The following is a 27,671-nucleotide window of genomic DNA, read 5'->3' on the forward strand; positions in this document are numbered from 1 at the left end:
CCACGCTGCAGGTAAGGGCCCAGTGCGGGCTGAAGGGGCACATTTGTGACCATGCTCTAGTGACAATAGGCTCCCTTCTCAAGAGTGGGTGGGGGAGGGTGGCAACTGACACTAGATGTTCTTGGACAAAACACCGCACCCCCAACCCCGTTCTGGTGCTTTCCATGCCCCATCCCATTGTCTCAAAGCCCCAGTGTGGTGGGTGCAAAAGTCCTCTTGGGTAAGAGGGGTGCTGACCGAACCCCTGCAAGGGACCTCCCAACCCCCATGTGGTTTAAGCCGAGAAGCTGGAAGTCCCCGCCGCCCCGGGCTCCTCCTGCGACAGCCCCTTGGTGGAGCCCCAGCCCGGGCGGCAGGGCAGGGGAACACGGAGCCCTCCGTGCCACCGACAAAGAAGCGCAAAAGCCGAAACAGAGTAAACAATGATGTCGTTTATTTAAAATGTTTACTCCAAGAAATATATATAAAAAAAATAAGACAATTACAGCACTAAACCAGGCACCTTTCGACCAAACCACGACCTCCTCTCAGGTCCCCCTTCACTCTAAGCCTCCTCCTTCCAAATTCCTCCTGAGCTGGAAGGCACGGCCGACGCCCCTCTCAGCTCCAGTCACTCCGTCCCCTTCTCCTGGGGTGCAGGACCCACCCCCCGCAGCTCCTCGTTCTGCAGGAGCTCGCCCAGCGGGAAGTTCGTTTTAAAACTCTAAGCCAAAAGGAGTGATTGTGGGAGAGAAAGGGCAGCTGCACCCCTTTCCCGCTGCAGTCCCTGGCACGGGCTCCAGCATCGGCTGGCGGCGGGCTGCAGACTGTCAGTCCACTGGAAGACCCGAGCCCCGCGTGGCTGAGGGCGGCTCCTGCTCCCAGCACTCGCTCGGCGACCGCACGGCCCCAGAGGGGTGCTGTGCGGGGGGACAGGGAGCACGGGCACCCAACCCCACTCCGGGAGAGCCTCGTCCGGGGAAGCGGGGTCCACGTGCGGGAGCTTGAGCTGGAGACGGTGGCTTAGGGGTGATTTGGACAAACCGGGTCAGTTTAGCAGAAGCTCTGAAACGGCAGAAGCTTCTCCCCTGGACTATCGACTGAACACAGGGCAGCGGAGACGAGCGTGGAGTCAGACTAAGTCTCAGATACGGGCTGGTCCCCTCACGTGCGGCCTCCCCACTGGCCAGAACAGAGACCGCCGCCACGACAAGCCCTGCCCAGGCAGAAGCCACTGCGAGGAGGACCGGGGGACGGGTAGGGAAAAAAAAAAAGCAACAACTAGATCATTTTTGGCATTTTAACATCAAGACAGTGACAAATGGTAACAACAGCAAAGCAAAAAAGTAATAAAAGACCAATATTGAACTTTCCCATCCACCCAAGCCTCACACTGAAGTCCTACCCCCTTCTCCCCAGAAGCACCACTGAACTAAAACGTCTATTTAAAGCACCCAAACCAGTCCAGACCATCTCGGAACCAAGAGCCCCAGCCAGAGCTGTTGCCTCTCTTGGGTCCAAGCGAGAGGAGGGTTCCGGGAAAGGCACCTCGTAACGCACGCAGAGCAGCGGGACACCGGGGGCGAGCTCGGGCACAGGGCACTTGGCGGGCAGCCGGGCGGCGGCGGTCCCAGCATCTGCGCTGACACGCGGGGAAGGGGGACGTCGTCATCCCGACTATTTGGTACCATGGCCAAGCACACGGGACTGCAGAGCCGGGACGGCGGAACTGGAGCCCGAGTCTCGGAAGCAGACCGGGCTGTTCCAAGCCGGACCCGGGGGTGGGGGTGGGGGTAATAAAAACAGAAGCACAAGGCGATCAAGGCTGGTACTTAAGGGCTGGTCCTTCTTCGAAAGGACTCCAGAATGCACTTTTTACTGCTGGCTGATCAATCTCTGATGGCGAGTGCTGGCGAGGCGGCCCCAGCTCCTCACAGGAACCCTAGAACCGGGTCCTGAACCAGGTACACTGTCCCACGACTGCACCCCCTGACCCCCCGCCGCTGGTTCCACGGTCACCTGATTTTCGCTGGGACTTCGTTTACAGACAAAATAGATATAAATGGCTAAACACATGCCCCCAGCCCCCACCAGGGGGGAGACGGCAGGTTCTATTAACGGTGCAGCCACAAGGCGGTGGGCGGGGCTCACGAGCAGCCACGGGAGAAGGGAACCACGGCCGGCCTCGGCCGGTCTGCAGGAAGAGGCGGGAAGGAAGCGACCCAGATGCCCCCGAAAAGCACGTGGGTGTGATTTTGGATAGAGACGGACCACCAGGGACCCTCTTTGCCAATAATGCTGCCAGCTCCCATAACGGACGTTTTTTATGAGTCAACAGGGACTGCTGTCCCAGGCCGCACCCACTCGGACCACAATGCTGACTGCGATCGGAAAGGGGAGTTTCGAGAAGTATCCTCAGGAAGCAGGTGGAGAGAAATGTAAAAAAAAAACAAAAAACAAAAAAAAAAAACCCCAAAAAAACCTAGATTGCTCAAAGTTTCTGCCTCTTGTAGGAATGGTAAGTCAACTATGAGCAAATATTTTAATTAAACATCAAGAGAAGAAAAACACTTTGGAAAGCATACAGAAAAGGTAGTTGACGTTGAACCACTTATAAAACGGAACCTCAGGGAGTCTAACAAAAATGCACCTTCAGTCAACTTCCGCTTGTTTCAATGCCTCGTCTGACTTCCCGTCCCAGTGCACGTGGGGATGACAGCTGCCGCGAGGTGTGGAGTGGGGGACTCCGGGCAATCAGAGGGTGCGGGGGTTATACTCTGGCAGTTTCTTGATCTTCTCCTTCTCGGTTTCGCTTTCATCTCTCGCTATCACCAGGGAGTGTGAGTAGCCCATGGCAACCTGGGGGGACAGATCAGGGTTGCGTGTGACACTGCGGCACACAGGCAGCATGTCACACTGGGTTTGGAGCAGACGGGGCACCAGCCAGCTGGGCGGGCAAACTGGGTCAGTACGGAAAACATGGAGGACGCATGAAAATGCATGAAAACCCTTTACAAAAGCAACTACTCTTGTGCGCCCGTCACCAACCCCCCTGCCGCCAGCACGCCCCAGCTGCCTCAGGGAGGACATGGAGGGAGCCCACCCAGGAGGACTTCCACGCCCACTGTCCGCAGGGACCAGCGGGGACACGCGGGTCCCGCCCCGTTTCCTCCGCCTCTCTGGACCACAACTCTGCCTCGTGGGAGGGCACACACACACTGCCTGCGTCTCGGCAGACAGAGCCGGCGGCCTGGCAGACCTATCGGCAGAGAAGGGGCCTCACCCCACCACCTACCCCCGGCCTGAGGGTGTGCGGTCTCGGGGACAGCCGCGAGGCCGGCGCGAGAGGGGGTCCCGGGGACAGCGTCGTCCAGGGGAGGAGGACAACGGGGCCCGGCCAGCATGCCTCTGCATGCCGTGGACGGCCGCCACGCATCGGGACACGGAGGCGGCGCACGCGGAGACCAGAGACACGGGCGGTGAGGTGCGAATGGGCGCGTGTTCTCCCCGGCAGCGCAGAGGTCCCGGCTCACCTGCTCCGTGAAAATGCCGTCGAGCGTCTTCACCTCCTGGGCTGCAGTGGAAGACTTGGGCTTGTGGTCCCCGTAGCCCTGGCGAGGTAAGCGGAGAAGGCGCTCACAACAGGTCTGGGGGTCACAGTGACACGGGCCGGAGGGGGGGGACGAAGGACCCCCGCTGACCGGAGCCAGAGCCCGGCGCCTCTCTGTGACTGGGCCCTGCTGCCCTCAGACACGAGGGGCCAGGCCGGGGGAGCAATATTCACCCCCAAAATGTGCTGCCAACACATGACTATTTCTTCACTTGAGCAGGACACAGGCTCACCTGTAACCCCTGGGGATTTCTGTGGTTACAGGTACCTTTGGGGACGTCTCACTGGTGAGAAAACACCATCGTGAGCCCAGGAAGCCACTGCCCTTCAGGGCCACAAGGTCACAAGGAAGGCTGGCCGTCTACCTGCCCACCACCCGTCCACCTGCCCACCACCCGTTATCAGTGATGATGCCACCTTCACCCGACCAGGGACGAAAGGGATTGGTCAGGGACTGCTGGGGGGAGGGGCCGGGGCAGGTCACAGGCAGGGAGATGGGTGATTTCGAAGCCGGCAGACCCCCGCGCAGCTCAGCTCTAACCGAGGGACACACAGGGCAGGTGAGGAGGGACCGCCCTCCCCAGCTCCACGTGACCCCGGGCCCCGCCCCGTGCCTCCCCCAACAGTGAGTGCCGAGAGGCGGCCCTGAGTCCCTCTCTTTCCCCTCCAGTTTTAAAGTTGATTCTCCGTCTGTGTTTCTGAGAGGCCCCTTCCCTAAGAACACCCCACTGAAACTGGACCCGGTTCTCAGGCCCAATGGGGCCCCTCCGGAGCTGCCAGGCTCAGCGCCCAGGAAAAGGCACGTCCAGCCCAGCCGTCCTGGAGACGGCTCGAGGGGCCCCTCCCTTTTTCCCTCGTCTCCATGATGCCAACGGCCCCCGTCCGAGACAGGAGGAGACAGGCGGGGCGAGAGACGGACTGTGTTCCCAGCAGGACACACAGGAGCCAAGCCGAGGGTCAAACCATGGGCAGGACAGGCGGGCCGCTGGGGCAAGCCCCAGCCACGCTGTCCGTCTGGGGGAGCAGCTGGGCTGCCCACGCAGCAGAACCCGAGCAGAGGCACGTGGCTGGGGAAGGCCAAGTGCGTGTGAGAAACTGAGCACCAGTGTTAGGTGCCCAAGTAACTGAGGAAAAGCAGGGAACACACTTTGCTCTGCTCGCTCAGGCCCTCCCGGAGAGGGGGCAAGGGGGCCCCGGTCTTCCCTGTCACCCTAGGGCCACACCCACAGTTTACAAAGCGCAGAGGGCACGAGACCCAATCCTTCCCGATTCCCGTGTCACTATGTGGACACAAAGGACGTTCACAATTATGGCTGGCCCTCAAATGATGTGGGGAGAGGGGACTGGGGACCAGTCTACCCCAAAGCTGACAGTCTGCATGTCAATAGTCGGCTCCCCGCACCTGCGGGTCCCGCCTGTGGGGTTACATGGCTCAGACCTTACACAGGTCTGGGCCGTGCAGGTCAGCCGACTGAACGAGTCTGCGTGTGCGTGGACCTGCGCCGCCCAAGGGTCGACTGCATCTGACGGCGCAGCATGGAGGTGCTCAGAGGCTAGGGACTGTGACGGGCCCTAACACAACAGGGAAAAGGGCCGTTTTCTCCAGTCCACGTATTTTCAGGGCTCGGTCTCAGGGAGCCCCCCAACTGGGCTGCCTCTTGGGGCGCAGGGGCCAGCTTACCAGCTCCCCGAAGGTCGGTGACGGGCCCCAGCTGATCGTGCTCTCGTCCGCGGCCACGATGATGCTGCTCTTCCTGCAAACAGGCGGAGGCGGTCAGCAGATGGCCGGCAGCCCGGGCCCCGTCCCCGACCCAGCCACCAGCTCGAGAACGTGGTGGTGGGACGTGCTGGCTTCAAACCCAAGCGCGGCCACTCAAGCTCCACCGTGCTCTCACTTCCTGGCAACGCAGAGCAGGGGGCTGCCGGGCTTCCCCGGAACCCTCGGGGGGCCCAAACTGCAGAGCCTCCCACGGAACCCCGACCCGCCTGCCTCACCTCTGCACGGGGTTCTAGGGCTCTCGGGGGGTGGGGGTGGGGTAGTCCCCTTTGAGTGAACACATTGGCAAAAGAAGGCCAAATCGGGACAACTCGGAACTCCTTCCAAAGGGGGTGGAACCTCACAATTATTTGGGCAGGACTAGAGGCTGCCGCAGATGAAAGCCCCCCCCCCCCCACTGATGCTGCCCCCCACCCACAACCTGGCTGGGAACTCTTCAGCAAACTGATCTGACAATCACGGTCTCCGATTTCTTACCAGCGTGTCAGAGCTGCTAAAACCCCACCACGTGTCCCCAAATCTAAATGTAACTTTGAACCTGTACCACGAGCAGAGCGCACCAAATGTCCGAGGAACAAACACCTTCCAAGGGACTTTCCCTGGAGGCAGGGAATCGAGTCATCTGCTCCAGGACCTGCCGCCCCCCGGCCAAGCACAGCCCTCCCCTCTAGGACTCGGGGTTCAGTCCACCCGATGCTCTGATGGACAGCAGAACCCCCTCAAGGGCAGGCCCCCCGGTACATTCAACACCCCCGGGAGGGGGACAGACGTCCTGCCCCCCAGGAGCCGCTGCCACATACCCACAAGCCAGGCTCCGGATTCTCCAGCCACAGAGGTCCTGCACGGCCTTCGGGTACATGGTAGACTCTCGGGACGTGTTGGTGGCCCCCCAGAAAAACAGACCGCCTGGAGAAAGACAATCACAGGCCCCCGTGAGCTCAGTTCGCACCTCCGGCAACACCAACGAGACAGACAACAGGGCTGGGACCACCATGCGAGACACCCGGTACCAGTGACAAAGCAGAGTTGTGCTCAAAAGGACACCGGGGAGCAGCCAACAAAATCAAGGCCCCGGGAGCAGGAACAGACAACGCCGTGGCTTCCACGGGGCACCAGGGCATGCCTCTGCAGCGGAGGGAGACCGCCTCACTCACCCACTTCACTGACGGCAAAGGAGCAGGTGTAGCCGGCGTAGATCTGGGACGCCCCGCGCCCGGGGAAGTCAAACAGCTTCACCAGGCGGGGCACCATCTCGTCCTTCTGCTCGGCGTGGCCCAGCCGGCCGTAGCCGCCGAAGCCCCAGGAGAAGACACGCTTCTGGGAGTCGAGGACCAGCTGCGGGAGAGACAACACAGGGTCGGGGACAGGCCTGCCGGCAGGAGGGGTGGCAAGCAGCCTCACTTCTGTTCCAGAGAACCTGGTGCAGTGGCTAAGGGCAGAGGGCCCGAAACATGGAAGAGACTGTGTCCCGTCACCTGCCTGTGCAGGTGGGGGAGGCGACAGGAACAGGAGCAGCAGCAGCAGCACGAGGACCATGCCATCTACTGTGCCAGGGACACTACGTTTTGTTCGTATTTAAGCCACAAGTCTTTCCCTTCCCCCACCAGAAGGGGGCTACATCTCCGAAGCAGAGGGACACGTCTGTTTCCCGACGACACTGACCGACCTGCAGGAAGGACCAGGCAGGCCTCCTGCCATGATTTTCTTTAGACTCCTCAGCCCGTATGTGCAGGCGACCCCCCTGGTCCTTGGTGCAGCGAGCACATGGACGTCCCAACAATTCAAAATATTCTTTTCTTCACAGCATCTTCAGTGTTTAACATCCGAATCACGTGAAACACAACGTATCAGGACAACCTGACGAGGCTGTGTCCAGACTTTAACGACGGAAACCTCCCAGTCGGAGCTCCTGCTCACCAGACCGGGAGGGAGACACGCCCGGGATGGAGTTGTGCCCGAGGTCCCCCGGCCGCACAGCAGCCCCCGGGGCACCAGCCTGGTCTCTGGACTCCCAGCCTCGCGCTCTTTCAGCAGAGAAAAGGGCCAACACACGGGCATTCTCAGTAAAGCAGCTGCCAGGAGGCAGCTGAGATCAAGACTGTTTGTGCACAAAGTGCGCTGCCATCTACCTGAAGTGACCTCAAGGAAACCACTTTGATCGTTGAAAAACAATTTACGAAAACTAGTCAGCACCTCCCTACAGGACACTGTCCACCCACCCAGAGGGACGCCCGTGACGTTCTCCTGGACAGAAGCAAAGCAGAAAATGGCATGTAAGCCCACACCCCAAGGAGGGCACTCTTAGGAGGCAGGAAGAAAGCGTCAAGGGCACTCGGGACTCACCGTGTGGTTAGCGCCACAGGCCACGTCCCGCACAACCACGTTGGGGACCGGCAGAATCTGCCCGTCCTTCGTCTTCTCGATGAAGATGGCCACGCGCCGGGGCACCAGCTCGCAGTCGTACTCTATCCGCTGCGCCCGGGCGATGAATTTCCCGTCCGAGTTGTGTCCTGTGGTGCCAGAGCCCGGGGTCAGCGGCAGCCACGGCCCAGGGGCCCTCTATCAACCCGGCAGCCTTCTCCAAGCTGAGGCACAGCCCAGTCGGGGCCATGAAACCCGTTCAGTGGGTTGAAACCAGTTACTCAGTTGTTTTTAAAACGCACCGAGAAACACCCAAGGATGTGGCCTACAATAAGGGCCTTACTGTGTGTGTGTTTCTATGTTCAGATCCAGCTGCAACGTGAGTGCACTTCTCACCGTGGGCTGCCGGCTACAAAGGTGGAAGGTGCTGGTCCAGAGGAACGGTCTGTGTCCCCTTGAGGGCCCCTCAAGGAGCCCCTGAACGGGGTGGGGGGGGGCCCAAGATGGTCCAAAGAGTTCGCCACACCCCCCCAGACCTGTCTTTTTAGGCTTTACCAGTAACCCACATGGAGCATTATGGCTGGCAGAATAGTTAACTGGCACATTCCCGTCTTTGCCCTGCCTGCCCCAGGAGGTACACTGTGATGGGGGATGGGGGGGTTGGAGAGCTGGTGATACGCTCCTCCAAGGTCACATTCACGTTCCAGTTCCAAAAGGGAGAGCTCTGGATTGGACAATGAGATTAAAAACAGGTTTGCAATCTGGCAACTTAAGAACAACTGAATAACTGACTCTATAGATATATAAAAGCCGATTCTATAGCTATGAAGCAAGCCAGTTTCTCAACACGTGTCAATGGGGACCGACTAGGAAGCGGGGGGCTGTACAAAGCACGTAAATGGGGGCTGGCACACGGTAATGACGTCAGACGCTTACGCCGACTTCGCCGGGCTCCCCCTGGAGGAAAACCAACGGGCTGCGACAAGCCGCTTCTGTGCAGATCTGGGGCGGCCGCAGGCGGCAGAGGGGCCGCGCTCGGCTCCGGAAGGAGACCAGAACGCCCTTCTGGTGTTTGGCTCGGGGCTGGGGACCGCATGTGGGCCTGTGGCCATGGAAACGCTTCCCCCAACGGTCTCTGGCAACTCCCTGGCAACCAGCACTGCATGTGCGTAAGGGGCCGTTCTTTCTTATTCACGTCTGACTTGAGGTATATTTAGTTCCACCGAGTCACTGTTCCCTGAAGTCTAAGGCCAGCGAGACGCTCCTCCTTCTATTTATGCAGCCTTTCCATCCGCCTGCTGGGATGACGCGGAGCCCCAGCATCCCAGATCCGGGGGCGAGGACCCGAGCGGCATGCAGCAGGGAGCCAGCAGAGGGCGCCCACGCCTTGCCTCCCACTCAGAAGGGGCTGGGGGGCGGGGGGCGGGGGGACGGAGTGGGGAAGGCGCCAGGAAGGGGAAAAACACTTCAGTGTCAGATGGGAAAAGAAAATGGAGACCCTGTGAGATCAGGATGGAGAGACATCCTGAGAAGCAGCGCAGCCTGCCTCCCGGGCTTTCCATTTTCACTCAGTGAGCTAGCTGTCAGGTACGTGTTTTTAGGCGAGCACACTCCGTCTGGGGATGAAAATGGGACGGGCTCCCAGCCGCTCATGCATGGGGCTCCACGGGTGTGTCCCGCACACGATCGCCCAGGCCGGGGCTTCCAGAGCAGCCCGAAACTCGCGTCCCTTCCTCACTCTCCATAAAAGCCCATCTTTCAACATGGAACTAATGAGGGTGGTTTGGTCCCCACTTTTCCCCTTTGAAATCCTTGTACATATCTATGAACTCCCAAATCAGAATAAAGCGTCTTCTGTCGGACTGGGGCCCTTGTTCTTTAAGGCGAGTCATTGTAACAAACAGCCCCCCAGCCCTGTGAGTTAGGACATGCTGTTCCACGGACGGTGAGATCCACTTAAGGGACCAGGGCCATTATCTGCGATCAATTACCCACATTCCTGACACGTGTGCAGCCCCACATTGACTCCTGGTTCTAAATATACAGTTAGCTCACAGAGCTTTTGAAAAAAGATATACTTCCGTACCCAGCTGGCCGTATTCAGGGCACCCAAAGGAATAGAGGTTTCCTTTGCAATCCATTATCATACTGAACTCAGCCCCACAGGCCATTTTGGTAATTGGCTGGCCGTTGTACATTATCTGAAAAGAAAAGACAGGACACTTTCAGACACGGGTTTAAAAGGTTGATTAAGAAGTCTCTACCTCTCTGGTTCGTGCTGAAACAATTACTGGGCTGCAAGAGAAATGTAATGGGCTCAACCGTTCTGAAGGCAAACGCTTAGGATCTATGTGAAAAAACACCCTGGGGACCCGTACATTCCCACTGGAGTCAAGTTCAAAGCCAGGTAAGTAGCGGCCCAGGTCTCTGTGACTCTCTCAGAACAGCCGGCACTGGACCTCACACAGCCCAGTGCCCCGTGAAGGCCGAGAAGTCCGCTGACTGGCGTGGATGTGAGCGTGGGAGACAAGGGAAGCTCACCACCACAGCCCTCGAACCTCGCTCTAGTCACCAGCTCAGCCCCCACGTTTCGAAGCAAAGCCTTTGTAAGTGTTACTGCCAACCAGCGAAACCATCCACTGGACACTCTCCGTTACCTCTGCAGAGATACTTGGCCGACGGTCTGAACAAGGAACAGACTGGTTCACAACTAGAAGGCAGAGAAGCCAGCGAAGGCCCCGAGTAACTGCACACGGGATTTGAAAACGGATCTCAGAGAGCACTTAGAAAACGTGCTCCTTACTGCACCCCAGCTGCGTCTGGGAAAGCCCGTGACAAGTGGGGGGAACGAAGTGACAGTGGGGAGATCTGCACCGGACTGGGGGTACGGGGTGGGGGCAGATCGGGGCTGGAGCTGGGGGAACGGGGTGGAGACTTCAGGCCCTGTCCCCTTGAGGCGGGAGTCTCTGGACACCCTGCCTGCCATCCTGCTGAGGAGCACACAGCTGCCGCAACAGCGAGGCTTCAGAAATCCTACAAACCACAGCCCGGCCCGGCCCCGGCCTCTTTTCGAGGAGGCCAAGGAACCCGAGTCCCTCCATCATTAAACCACCAGTCAGCCACTCGTCAGCATCCCGCTGCCTGGTATTGGTTCATGTTTTCGGTGTAAGTCCCACCCCTCCGACTCATTCCTGTTTGTGTGCCAGGCACCTGGCAGCAGGCAACTGTTGGCTGATAAAGATGAGTGACAGCCATACGACATCTCCTCCTTTCTCTGGGACAGAACAGGCTTCAGACGAGGCCTCTGTAACAAGTTATTTCATTCAGAAAGAAACTCTGCTTTGTGGGCATTTTTTCAACGGCAGACACGCATCACACCTGCTTTAGAGACCACAGCACAGAATTCCGCTCAAAGCATCTAGGCTCTGGAGGAGTCAAGAGGAACCCACGCTCCCACCCCGGACAGGCGAGCACCACAGGCTGGCGGGGCGGAGGGGGGCGCGGTACCTGTGCGGGGCTCGGGACGGCGTCCGTCTGGTTGCCCAGGCCCAGCTGCCCCATCTTGTTCTCCCCAAACGCAAACACGGAGCCCGTTTCTAGAAGGAAAGAATGATACCACAAAGGGAAAACAATGCTGAGGGCTCTGAACTAGACCTGGAATCAAAGGCTCCCAAGTAATAAAAACAGCTCCTTTACCAGGAAGAATGCAAGCGAGACAGTATTCCAAAAGGTGGTGGGCGGAGCGGGTGGCTCAGAGCAAAACCATTTCACAGGGCACAACCCTGGCCGCCGCCGCCGGTGGGTGAGGCCCCCTGCGCCTCCCAGATGCACCCGCCCGGCCTCTCGGGGGCATCTTTCTGATGGGGACCAAGGGTCACAGGGGCATCTCTGCCCCGCCCCCCACCCAAAGAGGACCACCTGACCTCTCGCCACAGCGACCATCACAGACACCAGCCATCCCTTACCCGTCAAGGCCAGGGTGTGGTTCCGCCCACAGGCTGCCGACACAATCACCTCGTGGCTGAGACCCTCAATGAGCCTGGGGGCTTCCACTCTCTTGGTGTCGCCGTGTCCAAGCTGCCCCTTCTCATTGCGACCTGCGGGGCAAGAGCAGGATGAAGTGGGGAGGACAGAGAGCGGCCAGAGCGGCTGCGTGGGGCACGCGGAACGCCCCGCAGAAGCAGGTCCGGTCTCCCAGGTGCCCTCCCAACGCGACAGCCAGGGAGGGGCAGGGGGGCTCCAGTGTCTTCGGCGGCGGCCAGCCTTCTGAGGCCTGCCGAGTGGGGCTGGGGGACCGGGGGCGACACTCCGCAGGGATGTCTCCGCCACAGCCATCCGCGGCCTCAGTCAACTCCCTGGGCCCCTTTGCTGGGGCGGCAGTGAGGACCACGCGAGCACCTCCCTTCGCTCTCTGCTCCCCGGAAAATGGGGGGACGCTCTGTTCGGCCTGATGTCACACACAAGCTCAAGTGCTCACGGAAACTCAGGCCCAACGCCTCAAGGCCCCACCTGACAGCTGTCCCCTCGCTACAAGATGTGGTTTTAGACAGAGCCATTTCGAGACCTGCCTCCCAGGTCTGACGGCCTCCGTGCTCTGGGCATCTATCTACTGGGGCCCGTCTGGCCTCTGCCCGTCACTTCTCTTCCTTTCACCCACCCTGTAAACGGAGGTCACCCCACAGGGCCAACCCCGCCTCCTCGGGACCACCCTTCATGGGACCCCCAGCTGCGTGGGCCCCAGCGATGGACAAATGCTGGGCCCACGCTGAACACGAGCCCCCCCTCTGGAGCTGCGCTGGCTTTGGGGGGGGCCCCGCGGCAGGGAGGCCTGAGGCGGCGACCCCGGACGCCAAGCCCCACCGCAAACATGGTGAGTCGTGTGGGCCAGGAGGAGCCTGGGTGCTCCCGAACCTCCCCCCGTTTTCCACACCGGCTGCAACGGCTCCAAACAAACCCGCCCAGCGGGCCAGTGGCAGGTCGGGGAGGAAAACCTCACTTGCTGCTCAATGATTCTGGAGACTCAGGGAGGTTTTACAGGGCCGCAAAGTCAGAGCAATTTGGGGAAGGGTGGCGGAGGCTCACGCCCATCCTCAACAATGAACTTGACCTTTAGGTCATGGGAAACAAGAGCAGAGCTACGAGGATGAGGGCCAGTCATCCTGGAGCGGGCCTGAGGAGGAAGTTACTGGCCACCGGTTACCTTCAGAAAACCACATTTGGCCACGAACTTTGACCTCGGCCCCCCAGCAGGACGGGAAGACAGAAGCTGCTGACGGAGCTGCCCAAGCTCCCCGCAAAAGGCACTTCAAACGCAGGACAAGTGCAGGATGGGGCTCGGGGCCAACTGGCTGGCAGGGGTGGACCCCGGGGAGGGACGTGCGGTAGAGCGCCAGGGCTCCCAGGCAGCGGGCAGGGCCCCTCGCCTTGGGGTGACCGACCAGCAGTGGCTCCGTGACACCCCACTGGCACGTCGCCCCTCGCTGCTGGCACCACGTCTGCTCACGGGGACACACCTCTGCCCAGGGCCGGGGCAAGTGGACAGTTTATAGAGACACTCCCTGCCCACAGGGTCAGCGGAGGGGACATTTTTAGAAGCACCACGTAAGGGAGATTCAGTAGAGAGAGCGGGAAGGTGGTGTTTAAAGCGGCAGACTGACACGGCCCGCGCGCTCAGCGCGGGGACGCGAGGCGGGAGGGGTGCCAGCAGGGGGGAGATGAAAACCGAGGCGATGCCGGCATGTGTCAGGAGTCTGAGAGGCACAGATCTGGGCCAGACAGACTTGTTAGCTTTTTTTCAACCGAATGACGAAATTAGCAGTGCAGGGAGAACAGATGTTAATATAGTTGAACGTCGTTACAGCAGCAAAAAAAAGAAAAAAGAAAAGAAAAGAAAAAAAAAGGTTCACACAGACCCAGATGAAAATGCAGTCACGTGAACTAAAAGCCCGACGGCTACAGGACAGAAACGGGGGGCAGGGACAGAAGCCGGCACACCAGGGGAGGCCGTCCAGGGGCCGCCAGACGGGCGCAGGAAAGAATGGGGCCTGGTCGGTGGCTGGATCAGTGACCCAGGAGGGGTGACAGGCGGCAGCGCGCTCGAGCCCTCGCCGGGGGCCCTGAAGTGGAGCAGAGCGGCAGGGCCAGGGCAGGGAGGCACCGAGTACCCAGGCGAGGACACCCAGCAGCAAGGAGAGCCAATCCACCCGGAAGAAGCACGCCGCCCGGGGACACATACAGTGAGAAAGGGACGGAAGAGGCCAGCAGCCACACATCCCGGTGCAGTCCCCAGAGGCAGAGACTGCAGAGACGCGGGGGCCGCTGTCTTGACGTGGCTGCTGTGCAAGTGGGTGGCACTTAACGCGGCAAGAACAGAGGTCTTGCGTCGCTGGGTTGCAAAACAAGGAGGGAGGAGGAGGGAGGGGGGACTGACGGTCTGCTGGGGCGACAGCAGGCCTCAAACAGGAATTCAGCTGCAGGCACCCCAGTACCGGGAAGACGCAGATTCAGTCAGAATGGTCAGGAAAGGGCTGCTTCAAGGAGGAGCATCCAGAAATTCAGGGGCCGCGGGAAGACTAAACAGAGGAAGCAGCGGCGCAGCCGTAGGGTGCAGGTGGGACCCGTGAGGAATCAGGAAGAGGAAACAGGCCGCGCACCGCGGGTCCCCGCGGCGGAGAACATGCAGAGGGGATGTCAGCCCCGCGGGTGCCTGGCTGCAGGAGTCGCTGCAGCCCTCGGCCGGCTCGTACTCACCCCAGCTCCACAGCTTCCCTTCCGTGGTGATGAGGAGGCTGTGGGCAGCGCAGGACCCCGAAACCACCGTCCGCACCCGGACCCCCGACAGGCACCCATATCTGTGGGGTCCCCACAGGTTCTGACCGAGATTGCGGTAGGCAGCTGCAAAGAGAAGAACACAGATCTAACACCCGCAGTGACAAGCACGTGAAGAGCATGCACAAGTGTCACCAGGCACCCAGGGTCCACTCTCCCACGGTACAACTGCAAGGGTCCTTGGGGTGCCACCTGAGAAGTCGGCACCTCCAGCACATTGCCCCTTGCTCCTGAGCTGGTGCAGACCTGGCCGGTGGCCACATGGGCACCGCGGGTGCACGTGTAGCGGCCACTGAGCATGCTCACCTGCGGCCCTGTGGGGTGGGGGCCAACCCAGAAGAGCCGGCAGTGGACCTGGTATCTCCCTCGCTTTTCCCGCCGTCCCAGCAGCCGTGCTGCAGCCAGGAGGCCCTCGGCGTGACTCTGAGCATCCCACCCTACACCCCAACCTGCCCTCCTTGCGCCTCCCAGGCCCTCTGCTCCCCGCCAAACCCACCCCCCACCGTGGGTTTGCTCCCTTCTCGGGGGTCCCTTTGTGTTGTCCAGGTCACAACCCCTGGCCTTTACCCACGTATTCACTTCCCTGCAGAACCCTTCCCTGCCACCTGCTCATTCTGCAAACCTCGGGTCAAGCACCCCCTCCTCTGGGGAAGCCCTCCCCGCCACATCCCCTTGACCTCGTCACTCCCCACACACCAGCGCCCTGTGAGTCCTGCCACAGACAGCACTTACCCCACTGAACTCATGTGCCTTCCCACTCTGCACCGGCCACTGGGGCCTCGCCAGCGCCTGGCACACGGGAAGCACTGTCAGTAACACTGGCGGGCGTGCGGGAGGGACGAAGAAAGAGCTACCCCCTTCAAAATCCCCACTTCACCCTGTGAGTGAAAGGGGCGTGGCCAATGTTTTGCTCAGTGTTTTCAACCTGGGACTCTCGAGGACAGAAACTTGAACTCGTCTGGGGGCCTCTGGTGACTGTTACGAAATGCCAGCCCCTGCCAAACCAACCATGTCAGGTTGGTCCGGACATGGGGACTGAGGGAAAGGCTGATTTCTCCACCAGGCTCCTGGCGCCACAGGAAAGTATCTGTGCAATTGTTCAGTGTCAGGCCCCACCCTGCCTGTGCCCCACCGGCAGAGGGCGCCACTCGTGCCCTCTCGCTTGGGAGCAAGAACTCCCAACTCACAAGGTCACACAGCGACAGCCCTGAGCTTCACCTGAACACACTCCCCTACTACTAAAAGGGGCGAAGAAAAACCAGTGACGCCCGGGGCGGCTGGAGCAAACCAGAGAGGACAGCCTTCATGGGCCACCCTAAAGCTTGCAGAGAGCCCCATGGCCTGTGTACCCTGAAGGTGCAGCAAGAGGTGGCACGGCACCAAACCCCAAGTGCACGCACCATGTGTCACCTTCGTCAAGGACACGACACCGGGGGACCAACCGTGGAGATGCCACGGGGGCCACAGCTGACCCAGCCTGGCCAAGGAACCCTGGCTGGCAGTGACCCGAGTCCCAGGAAGTGGCCGGCGGTCATGAACTCCCGACGGTCACCAGGCCTGGCCCCAAGCAGAGAGGGAGGGGGCAGGCATCCCCGCGGCGATCCTGAGAATGAGCTCGGCTCCCTGCCGCTGACTTGACAAGATCCACGGTGCCGTGTCCCCAGCAGCTCTCCCTGTCCCCACGAAGGGCAGGACACCGGGGAAGAGTGGGCCAAGGGGCAAAACTGTCCTCCCCTCTAGGCCTGGCACCCGTGGGAAAACAAGTCCTACCTCCCCTTCCTTTCCGTCTACAGTGCGAGGTCTCGGAGCACTGAAAAATATCTTAAAATGCTTTTTAAATTTTTTTAAAAACTACATAAAACTTCCTTCAGAAGGAAGAAAACCGGGCAAGCAGAACTGGGAGGGAGACAGCAGGGGTTGCTCGTCGAGGAGCCCAGTGAGGGCGGCGTCCCCTCGCTGACAGCTCGGGAGCCGTTTGCAACCCACACGGCGGCTTCCCGACCTCCCGCGCCTCGTCCTGCACCCGCAGGCGGCAACCCAGGCTCTGCCGCCCGCGTCCCACCGGAACTTACTCCCCCCTTTCCGGGCCGAGTGTCTGCAACTGGGAGTGGGCCACTAGTGTGAAGAACGTGAGAAAAGATGCCACTTGTGCCCAGGACTGGCAGACTTGGGTCACCACACAACAGGACAGATTCCCTCGGGGGACACCAACAGCGAGGGGCACTTGGGCCCCAAGTCTGGGCACTTTCCACGGCAGGAGAAAATGGCTCGGACCCACGGCTGGTTCGGCCGGACCCCGAGCGAGCGCCCAGACTCCTGCGTCTTCGTGGAATGAGGTGATCTCCGCGTCTCGAGGCACCGGGCTGTCAGGGTGCAAATACCTGCTCCCTGGGCAATGCCGTAAAAAAGGACTTTGGGACTCTTTCCAAACGAAATTCAGGAGCCATAAAACGTGGCACTGCGCCAACCTCGCCTCTCTGCGCCGGGCTGGTATTCTCCCGGGGAAAGAGACCCCTTTTCTAAAAGCAGCGTTTGGGGACCAACATTCCTTCTCAGGGCTTCTCCGCGCCCTCCACTCAACTGTCAAACCGGCTGCTGCAACACCTTGGCAGCTTGCAAAGAAACGTGGACTCTTTGGAAGTTCTAACAGTGTGACATGTGACAAATGTCCAGGACATTCTGATACCCCACGGGAGCAGCTTCATTTCAAAAAAACCAAGTGCCGTGAGAAGGAGGATGGGAAAAAGCTGTCGATGTTTTATTTGAGGCTGTTATTCATATTTTTCAGTTTAATCTTAAAGGAATTTGTTCTTTTTAAAGCAGAACTGTGAGGTGGGACTCACAGAAGACCAGGGTTCGAATCTAGTGCCATCCCTAGAGTGGCTGTGTGGCCTCGGGAAAGTGGCTTGGCCTCTCTGAACATTCTTGTAAACGAAGAGACCACTTACCTGGCGGATGGTCACCAAACTACAGCAAACACCTAGGAAGCACGCAAGAAATAGTAGCTTCTCACATTTTTAGAACTGCTTCTCATACCTTGCTGTTTAGGCACTTCTTTCCGACCAATCAAGTCCCAGTTGGTGGCCCCAAAAATCAAAAGCTGCCCTTTGCATTTAGACCCTTCAAGTTTCTGCAGAGACAAGAGAGAGGGGGAAGAGGAATTAGCCTCCAATGCTGCTTCCCGCTTCCTAAGTCTGCCCAACAACGGCAGGAAACAAGAACAAGACACTATCAACACTGCCGCCAGTGGACAGAAGCCCGGGCGGCTCACCACCTGGCCAGCCCGCGTCGGTGCGCCAACCCCAACGCTGCCCCAGGCTCCTGGTCATCCTTTCGTTTCTCTTTCGAGTGTCTTCTGCAAAACTCAGAGCCAAGAGACATACCCCTCCGCCCCCCTCTGCACGGCGGCTGCCCTGGCGGGACACTTTGGCAACAGGGTGCGTCCTTTGTAAGGTGAACACATCTTCGTTTCACTATCAAGGGTTCCATTGCCTGGGGACCTCCGTGTGACCCGAACCTGGCATTGCCGGCGCCCCCCACAGTACGGGTCCCGCCGTGCTCGCCTGGCTCGGCCACATTTCCGTGGCTGGGAGCTGGTCTGTCTACAGGACTCCGCGGGCAGTCGGCGTGCGAAGGGGGGACACACAGCCAGGGACGGAGAGGGACCTGGCTGCACCTGAATAATTGAGAGGATGGCCTCTGTCGGGGGCCAGTCCATCCCTCCAGAACCCAGACTCGGGTTACTTGAACGGGAGCCCAGTTTCCCCTGCTTATCTATCTCCCCTTCTTTGTTTAACCGGCGGGCCTGGCTGGCACGCTCTGCTGCAGACGAATGGCAGCCAGCGGGTTCTGTCGAGGTCCCCGTGGGAGGAGTGGCCCCGAGGCTCTGCCGTGTCACTGACTTGCTCTCTCCTGTTCCCCAGGGCTGCGTGGAGGGGGGCAGCAGACACAGGAAGGAACGAAGGCACCGTGGGATGAGCTGTCTGTCAGGCCAGAGAACAGTGGGAAGGGGCCCCAGGAGGAGAGCACCGCAGGCCAGGCAGTCCCCCCTCCAACCCCCTCCCCCCACCCCAGGAGGGCAGAAGGCTCCCGGGTGCCATGTGCAGCACTCACTGTTAACCACAGGACACAGAGATGCCGTCACCGCAGCAAACAGTCCGCCAGCGCGGTCGGCTGCCGCAGGGAGGGTCTCCTCTGCGACCTGGAGATGCCGCATCTGCATCAGTGGTCAAGGGCTGGTGGACACCGGCAAGCCAGCTAAGCATTTACACAAAACCCCAACCTTTCTGACACTAGGTATTTCTGGGGAACCTCGGTAACCTGAGTCTACGGCGGGGACAGTGGTCTGATTCCTAGGGAGGGTGTGACCTGTTATCTCGCTCAGGTTCCGGTGTCCTGGGCCTTAGCTCCTCACACCTGCGAGGGGGGGAGGTGACTCCTCAGTGCTATTTTATCTGTGCACCCATCTGCTGCAAACTACTTAACTCCCACTTCTCCGAAATTCGATCCTTTCCTCTATCTTCTATGAAATAAAAGACCAGAGTAAAGAGAACCACTAACGCCCCTGAAATCACAGCCCAAGTCCCTCTCTGTCAGAACTGCCCCGGCCCCAGGTCGCAGAGACCCCGGGTGCCTGGCGGATCTATCCAGACACCCTGCAGCAATGAGACCCTCGAGGCTGTGAGACCCTCCCAGGTGGGACCCAGCCTTTACTTGATGCGCCAAGAGATTCTTGCTGGATAAACTCGAGTGTCTGTGACACCGCATGTGCCTAAAGGCGAGAGAAGCTGGAAGAAGTCTCCCCAGCAAGATAAATGAGGGTCCCCTCACCTTGCTGCCTCCCGACAACCCCAGTCCCGTAAGCTGGGCAGAGATGAACCACCCCAGCAGAAGAAAGCACTGCCTTCTTCAATCAACACAATGGGGTTTCTGGTCCAAAGCAAGTTTTGAATCATTGCCCAAGTGTAAGGAGCATGTTTATGAGCCTGAACCTTTAACTTGTATCCACTTAGAAGGCTGCTGCTCTGGGCAGAGGGGAGACCATTCACAGAAATAGCAACAACGACAAATTCCCTAGTGGGCTTTCAACTCAGACAGACTTTAAGCTCGGTATATTTATTTGGCCCTTTCAGATGGGAGATGTGTTTCAGGGTCCACAAAACCTCAGCCACCCAACACTGGAAAAACTACATAGACCTGAACAGCTCGTGGCACTCGCCCGTTTTCTAGGACCGAGCCCAGGCTGCTTGCTTGCTTTACCTACAAGGTCACTAAGTTCAGAGGATACTGGGACTCGTCAACCCCAGGCCACCAGAGTGTGCTCATGTGACAGAGCCACCACAAACCCCAGGACCCTGGAGAGGGCATTTTCTGAGACTGAGGTAAGAGTGTTTGTTGGAAGTGCACACGGTTTACTCCAGGCAGCCCTGCTCCCCAACTATCCAAGTGCCTGGGGCTCCCCTCTCACAAGGGCAGCACCTGCAGCTCTGGGCCTAACCAAAGGCAACTTGGCGTCAGATAAGCTCCTGGCAACTGCGCTCTCACAAAGCTCCTCCACGCAGCCCTGAACGGTGGCAGGATTTGCGAATTTCTGGGTAAAAGCCTCTTTCTGAGACAAGCCAGGGACTGCTGTCAGCCTGGGGCAGCAGGCAGGGTCCCCAGGGCCCCTTAAGAGGCAGAGACCTTGTGTCTCCTTTGGAATCCAGGCAGCTGCAGCCAGGGATTCTGGGCAGAAGGGTCATGCAGGACCGGGGCAGTGCTGACCCAGACCTATGGAATGGCAATGAAGCAGTACAGGCCTGGCCTTGACCCTGGACAAAACTCAATGGATGCTAATAAAAACTTCTAACTCGGTGTACGCACTTCCACGAGGCATAAAAAAAAGCACTGTTGAAACTTCAACTTCACTCTCCTGAGCCCAGGACGGCATTCTGACCAGTGCAAAGGAAATCGCTTAACAGCCCCTTTGTTTTTTAAGGGGGTATGGGAAGGGACGTATACATGGGGATATATCCCCATGTATACATCTCTCGGGAACTTAAAAGACACAAGAAGTAAATGTAAAGCCACCTTAAGCTGCACTGGACAGCTGTGTCTCCCCAGTCAGACTAGTAGCAGTGACATTCCCGTCAGACCCGCAGCTGTGCACCTGCCGGCGGGGAGCCTGGAGCCCCTTTGCTCTCTCTGTGTGCGACTTTCTTCTCGGGTGAATCCCAGCATTGGGTAAGAGCCTCACTTCCTGACAACAAGACTCAGTGCTCTCCCGGGGCGACTGTCCCCTCCCAGGAGAGAGAGCACAGCGGAGGCGGGGCGCACCTGCCCTTTCTGTTCAGGGCTCTAGCCCCACCACACAGTGACCGCAGGGCAGGCACCTGGAGCCTCACGCTGCGGACCGTGCTGGTCCAAGGAGAACATTTCCTCAGTTCCTGTGCTCAATGTCTCAGGACACTGGCCGTCTCCCTAGCACTGGTCTAGTCCCCACCCTAGATAAGACATTTCGGTGACATGGGCTCCCCTTCCACCCCGCTCCTCTCTCTGGGGTGGTGATCCTTTGACTGTGAGGGCAGTCAGCCAGCATTTTCACAGGAGCAGGGTGCAGGGGCGTGAGGATGGCATCAGAAAACACCTAGGCCCATGTGGAAACCCAGCCCCACGTGATGGAGGGCTGGGCTCTTAAAACTCTTGTGCTCCAGTTTCCTCATCTACAAAGCGGATGGAGAAATGCATGATTTTTAAGCATTTAAACATTGCCAGCGTTCCTCTGGAAGAAAGCACTCTGATGCTGTTAACCATTCCACACCCTTCAGGGAGAGAACCAGACCTCTCCAGAGGTCGGATTCTAGAACCTAAGTGGAAGTTCTTACTCTCCTGGGATCACATGAGAATCTGGTGAAAGCTCTGACCCTCTCCTAAACACTCATCCCACACTGAACTTGTAGCTTTGGAGGATCACAGAACCCAGGTTAAGACTTTTGGCTCTGCAGGGGTTTGAGGCACGTAAGTTGAGATGCTCACGATCTTAAGACCCAACTGTACTGAGTAAATTCAAGTCCACTTAGAACATGGGAGATGCTTCTTGCCTGGGCTTGGGCGGAGGGGGCGTGTAGGGTGCTACTCAGAGCTCTCACCTAGCACCCACGCCTTCGGACCTTAAGCCGTTAACAAAGCCCAAACACCTCTCAGCCGGGGGCTTCTCGATCTCCAGTGGGGAGGACTCTCCGGAGCATGCGCCCTCGCACCCCGCGCTGGCGCCGGCCGCCCCCGGCTCCCCGGCGGCGCGAGACAGTGCAGGGCTGTAAGGGGCATGCGCGGCAGCCGCCAGGCCCCGCCCCCCCGGGGCTCCGGAGCCGAGGCGGCGGGAACCTCAAAGCCGCGGCGCAAACCGCCGCTCCCCGCAGCGCGCGGGAGACCCCGTCCCCTGCAGCACCCGGGTGGACCGCCGGCGCAGGAGGCCAGGGGAGGCCAAGGGCACAGGGCGTCACGCCCCGTGTGTGCACCCCCTGCTCCGGCCAAAGACAACTTGCACAAGTCTCCCTTCCCGGAGTGGGAGGGGGAGGGGAGGAGGAGGCAGTAGGCTCGAGCGGCGCCGGGGGCGGGGCCATGACCCCCTAGCGCGGGCGGGCGCGGGCTCCGGACGCCCCTCCCCCGCCGGGGGCCGGGGGAGCGCGCCCCTAGGATCAACTGCCGCGCGGGCGGGCGACGCGGGGTCGGATAGGCCGCCGACCGCCTGTCTCTGGCCCGCGCCCACCCCGCGCCCTTTTGTTGTGCAGCGGCGATGATGATTCAGCCCGCGGCCTGTGCCAGCCCCGCCACCCCGGGCCAGGACGCGCGCTGTGGCGCGCTACGGGCCTCAACCCCCTGCCCTCAGGCCCCGCACTCACGACGCGCTCCTTGGTGTGCTCCGGCTCGGTGATGACCACCGCTGCGCCGCCCGCTTTGGTCGCCGCCGGCCGCGCCGCGCGCTTGCCCCCACCAGGTGCCCCGTCGAGATCTAGGCCGTCCTCGTCGCCGCTGCTGCCACCACCGCTGCTGCTGCTGCACCGCTCGGGCCGCTCACGCTTCCTGCCGGCCGGGCCGCCGCGCTTCCTGGGCCCGGCGCGGGCCGTGCCGTTGCCGGAGCTCGGCTCCTCCCAAGCCGCCGCCGCCTTCTTCCTGGGCATGGTCGCGCTGGAGGAGACACGGGGCAGCGGCGCACAATGGACGGGTTATAAACTGCGCGGGGGGAGGGGAGCGCAGCGGAGCCACCGGCCTCCACTTCCTCCCCTGCCCTCCCCAAAGTGGCGGCCGCGGGGTGGGCGGAGAGGGGGTGAGCCGGGAGGAAATCGCGCCCCTCCCGGGCCCGGCGCGCCTCCTCCGGGGAATCCCGCACGGTGGCCCAGGTCCCCAAATGCAATCCGGTGAGAGAAAGAAAAAAAAATGGAGACCCTGGCCCATCCTCAAGTTAGGTTTGCCTACATCGCATCACAATTGCAGCCTGGTCCCCAAAAAAGTAAAGGGAAAGAAAAAAGAAGCCTCCGATCCCGTATGTCCTAATTAGAGAAGGCTTCAGGACACTTTAAAGATCCTTCTTTGGCAGCTCCGATGGTGAATGGACTCCCCTCTCCCCAGTCACCCCACCTGCTGCTTTTGTCTAAGCGCCCCCTCCCCAAGCTCGCTCAGTTAAATGTTATTCTCTCCGCGCCACCAACCCCCACCCCGAGTCCCGAATTCCGCCCCAGCCTGGGGGTTCCGACCTCCAGCTCTAATTATCCGAATCCCTCTGGGTGGGCTGCCCCCGACGAGCGGGGGACGGGGGGGCAAATGAAGCAGGCCCCCGACCCCAAACACCTGCTCGCACAGACACGAAAAATAAAAACTTTAATGGTGCCCAACTCTCCCGGTTCTTTCCCGAAGGTGAGGCCGAGCCGATCACTCGGACCCCGGCTAGAAAGTGCCCTGCTCCGCGTCTACTTTCCCCCCAGCGTCCCTGCGCTTTCGCCCTTTTTTTTTTTTTTTTTTTATTGATTTTGAACAATGGGATCTCTGTCTGTCTCGGATTAAACCACGTGGATCCGCCTTCCTTCCCCTTTTTATTCATTCAGTCCCCCAACCCCCCTTCCTCAGGTTGGTTTTTTTTTTTTTACCTTTTCTCCTTTAAAAAAAAATGGAAAAAAAAAAACTTTCCCAGATCCCGCAAACTGATCATTGCCGATTTTGATTTTCAGTCCCTACCTGGTTGGAGTGATGAGAATCCGGAAAGAAAAAGGAAGAGGAGAAACTAAAAGACGAACCCAAGGGCTCCCCCCGCCCAGCCCAGATGAGGGCTCCAACCCACTCACCAGATACACTTAAAATGTAAATACAGGCTTCCAGAACAAATGCTACAACACAAAACAGAAACACTTGTGCGGCCGGGTGGCAAGCGATCGCGCGGCTGGCCCGACAGCGCGGGTCCCGGGGCGCGCGCGCCCCCTGCCGGCTGGCGGACCCCGGCGGCGGCCCGGCCCGGCCCGCACCCGAGGGACGCCTCTGCCCACCCGAACCTGGCCAGAGCCACGCCACCAGACTTCACTCCCACTTCCTGCGCGTTTCACAGGCCCCGCGCAGTGCGCCTTGGGCCTTCTACGCACAGCGTCCTGAGCGTCAGAAATTTCTTTGGAGTTTAGAAGAATGTTAGATTGTTTTTCCCCCCACCGGACACGTCTAGACAGGTCACCTGAGGACACTAGCTGGAAAATACTTTGCTCACGCCTCCGCCAACAAGCGACGTGCCCTAATTGAGTGATTGGAATGAAGCACGAATACAGTTTGAATAATTTTGTTCTGTACAGAGAGAAGACGTTATATATATATATTTGGTCTGTGGAAGGGTCCCCAGTATGTAGTAAGGTGCTGTTACAGGATAGTATTACGAAAAGGTTTGCTAATTAATGTAATCAACTTGGAGGCCTAGGATGCCCTGAAAGCTAGTTTTAATGGAAATTTCCTTCTTTTGACAAATATTTAGTGAGCCTCCGGTCCGCGCAAGACACACAGTGCTAAGTGCTGGGGGTGCGGACCTAGAGGACAAGATTTCTACCCTAGTGGAATGCAAGGTCTAGTTGGAAAGGTGGACACTTACGTAATTACACGTGTGGTGAGTGACGGGTTCATGGCACCTTGGCATATTTATTTTAAGCTGAAGGAGTTTTGAGAAAGTGACCACCCACCCCCACACCCAGGCCTTCTTCTCTGAAATAGGCCATAAAACCCTCCCGTGACAGGTCTCCTGCTGGTATCAGGAGACCAAGGGACACAAGGAAGAATCCCAATACACAGGCCCCGATAAGTTTCCGCCGTATAGACACTTTCCTCCTGCTCCTTAACCTACCCTAGTCCTCCACTCTGTCCAGTCTTCCGCAGAAAAACACACAGGTATGTTTCTTGGGGTCTTCATTTCTTTACGAAGCCTCCTCTGTCACATAACACTTACATTAAAATACATTTGTAGCCCTGGCTGGTGTGGCTCAGTGGATTGAGTGCCAGACTGGGAAGCAAAGGGTCGCTGGGTCAATTCCCAGTCAGGGCACGTGCCTGGGTTGTGGGCCCCGGTGCCCAGCAGGGGAGCAAGTGAGAGGCAACCACACATGGATGCTTCTCTCTCTTTCTCCCTCCCTTCCCCTCTCTCTAAAAATAAATAAATAAAATCTTTTTAAAAAATAAAATACATGTGTACTCTTTTCTCCTGTGAGTTTGCCTTTGTTAGTATAATTTTCAGACTCAGCTAGAGACTCTGAGAGGGTCAAGGAAAGCTTTTCCCTCCCCTACATAAGCACTGCAAAGTGATGCTTTATAGGACCATCACAGCAAGGAGACTCTCTCTATTCTGGGGTCAGGGAAGGCATCCCTGTGGAAAGCTGAGCTGACATACAGGATGGATGACACCCACCAGATGAACTGGGGTAGGAAGACTATTCCAGGGCAGTTAAAAGGAGAGGGGACAGAGGCCAGGGGTCTTGAGAGGCATGCCTTTAGGGAGTAGCCTTTGGGGCTGGGTAAGAAGAGCCATATGGCTAGAACTGAAGAAGTAGGCAAGGGCTAACTTATAGAGAGCCTCTTAAGACACATTAAGGATTGATTTTTTTGCTAGGAGATCCTTGTTTTGAGCTATGGTCTCCCCTCCTGTATTAGGATCTCAAAATCACTTGGTCTCCTACCAAAGTTTTTTTTGAGATTTTATTTATTTATTTTTGGACAGAGTGAAGGGAGAGGAATATCAATGTGTGGTTCCACTCGTGCACCCCACTACTGGAGACCTGGCCCACAACCCAGGCATGCGCCCTGACTGAGAATCGAACCAGTGGCCCTTTGGTTCTCAGGCCAGTGCTCAATCCATTGAGCCACACCAGCTAGGGCTCCTACCAAAGATTTTTATCTGCTTTCTTTTTTCTTAGCCATTCTGTACAAGGAAGTTCCTTCTTTCGGCAACTTTCTGAGGATGGAGAGAGTTCTAGGATTTTTGCAATTCATTCCTTAATCATGACAGCACAGAACAACATTGAGGAGGCAACAAACGTCTAAAGGAAGACAGCGAAACCACAAGGTACAGATCTGAAGTATTTGAACAAAGTCAAAAATCTATGCATCCAGGGAGCCAAGAGCACTCACGTATGGAATAAAAGAACTTGAGACATGAGATGTTAATAAAGGTTGAGATATGGAGAAGCTCTCTTTGAAAGCCTCTTCTTAACAGGCCTGCATTAAAAGGGATTTAGGAGCCCTGGCCGGGTAGCTCAGTTGGTTAAAGCATTATCCCGATACATCAAGGTTGTGTGTTTGACCCCTGGTCAGGGCATGTCCAAGAATCAACCAGTGAATGCTTGAAGGGGAACAGTGGATCGATGTTTCTCATTTTCCCTCCCCTTCTCTAAAATCAGTCATTCACAAAAAAACTTCTAGCCCTGGCTGGCGTAGCTCAGTGGATTGAGCGCAGGCTGCGATTCAAAGTGTCACAGGTTCGATTCCCAGTCAGGGCACATGCCTGGGTTGCAGGCCATGACCCCCAGCAACCGCACATTGATGTTTCTCTCTCTCTCTCTCTCTCTCTCTCTCTCCCTCCCTTCCCTCTCTAAAAATAAATAAATAAAATCTTTAAAAACCCCACAAACTTCTAATTATTAAAAAAAGAGATTTAGGAGATTAAACCTTGATGCTTTGATATAAAATACAAATGGAACCGACCAGAAAAGAATTTGCCACCAAATACGCCATCAGGGCCCCTTCAGGAGACGGCATGCTGACACTTGCCGAGCCGCGGAGCTTGGCTGGGTGTTTACCCTCCAAACACCCTGTGAGGCCAATTAGGAACAGTAGCTACCGACAGTGCCTTTAGATTTCATCCAGCAAGGCTTTTTCTTTTTTTTTTTTTCTCTCCTTCCCCATTATAAACCTTTTTGCCAGCGTAAAAACACATGCGTCAGAAACACTGATGCAATGAGACGCTAATATCAGATTGCATCACATGATCCTAGGTGTGGTGCTCCGAAAACTGGTTTTTCTTGAGGCGGCGGCGCGGCAGTGGAACAGCGCGTTGGGGATAGCGCCCAAGAACTGGCCCTACCTGTCAGATGACAGAAGTGAATTTTGCAACTCCGTGCCTCAAGTCCACACCACCGTTCTCTCCCAGGGAAAGCCAGCATGGCTTTCTGAGCTGACCTGGGTGTGCTGCAGACATTCGTGGGCTAGGTGTGTCACGCTGCGGCTTATGTAACGAATGTTACCTGGGGAGGCGCACCTACCAGGCAAACTGGAAGTAACACTTCCTCCTCCGAAACGTGCTCTGCGTTGTATCTCTCTCTGATTCACGAGCTTCTCTGGGGAAAGACCAGTTTGGTGCAGAACCGGAGCAGGAGGAGGGAGAGAAGGCGGAGGAGATTTCTCAGGCGCTTTCTAGGCGGCTGGCCCTGTGTTATAAGCACTTCACACACAGAACTGCGGAAATGTGGGTCCCAACCGCCAGCCTGCCATCACGGGGACCTGCAGCCGGGCTATCTGGCCTCTTCTGGTGTTCAGTAAAAGTCCGGGTATCAAGTTAGATAAGGCCACTGTTAAGGTCCCTCCCAGAAATGGAATGCTATTCAGCTTGGCCACAGAAAGCTC

The 27,671-nt window shown here is 58.2% G+C and overlaps 1 protein-coding gene across 4 annotated transcripts; it reads right to left on the bottom strand.

The window, feature by feature from the left end:
- Positions 1–411: 411 nt before the first annotated feature.
- On the bottom strand, positions 412–27,550 carry RCC2 (regulator of chromosome condensation 2). 4 transcript variants are annotated; one of them, XM_045859274.1, is made up of 13 exons: positions 27,311–27,550; positions 22,436–22,721; positions 17,592–17,685; positions 14,478–14,621; positions 11,693–11,824; positions 11,235–11,323; positions 9,814–9,928; positions 7,710–7,876; positions 6,521–6,701; positions 6,167–6,272; positions 5,271–5,343; positions 3,513–3,590; positions 412–2,838 (listed from the first exon to the last, which is right to left on the bottom strand). In XM_045859274.1, the coding sequence occupies exons 2-13, from the start codon at positions 22,712–22,714 to the stop codon at positions 2,734–2,736; spliced, it is 1,563 nt and encodes a 520-aa protein (XP_045715230.1). In that variant the 5' UTR covers positions 22,715–22,721; positions 27,311–27,550; the 3' UTR covers positions 412–2,733. The 4 variants fall into 4 exon arrangements, with proteins under 4 accessions (XP_045715230.1, XP_045715229.1, XP_045715231.1 ...); XM_045859273.1 differs by lacking the exon at positions 27,311–27,550 and adding an exon at positions 23,873–24,014; XM_045859275.1 differs by lacking the exon at positions 27,311–27,550 and adding an exon at positions 23,766–23,829.
- Between the last annotated feature and the right edge of the window lie 121 nt (positions 27,551–27,671).

This window comes from Phyllostomus hastatus, unplaced genomic scaffold (genome assembly GCF_019186645.2).
Source record: "Phyllostomus hastatus isolate PE091 unplaced genomic scaffold, TTU_PhHast_1.1 phas_scaffold_182, whole genome shotgun sequence".
Classification (NCBI taxonomy): Eukaryota; Metazoa; Chordata; class Mammalia; order Chiroptera; family Phyllostomidae; genus Phyllostomus; species Phyllostomus hastatus.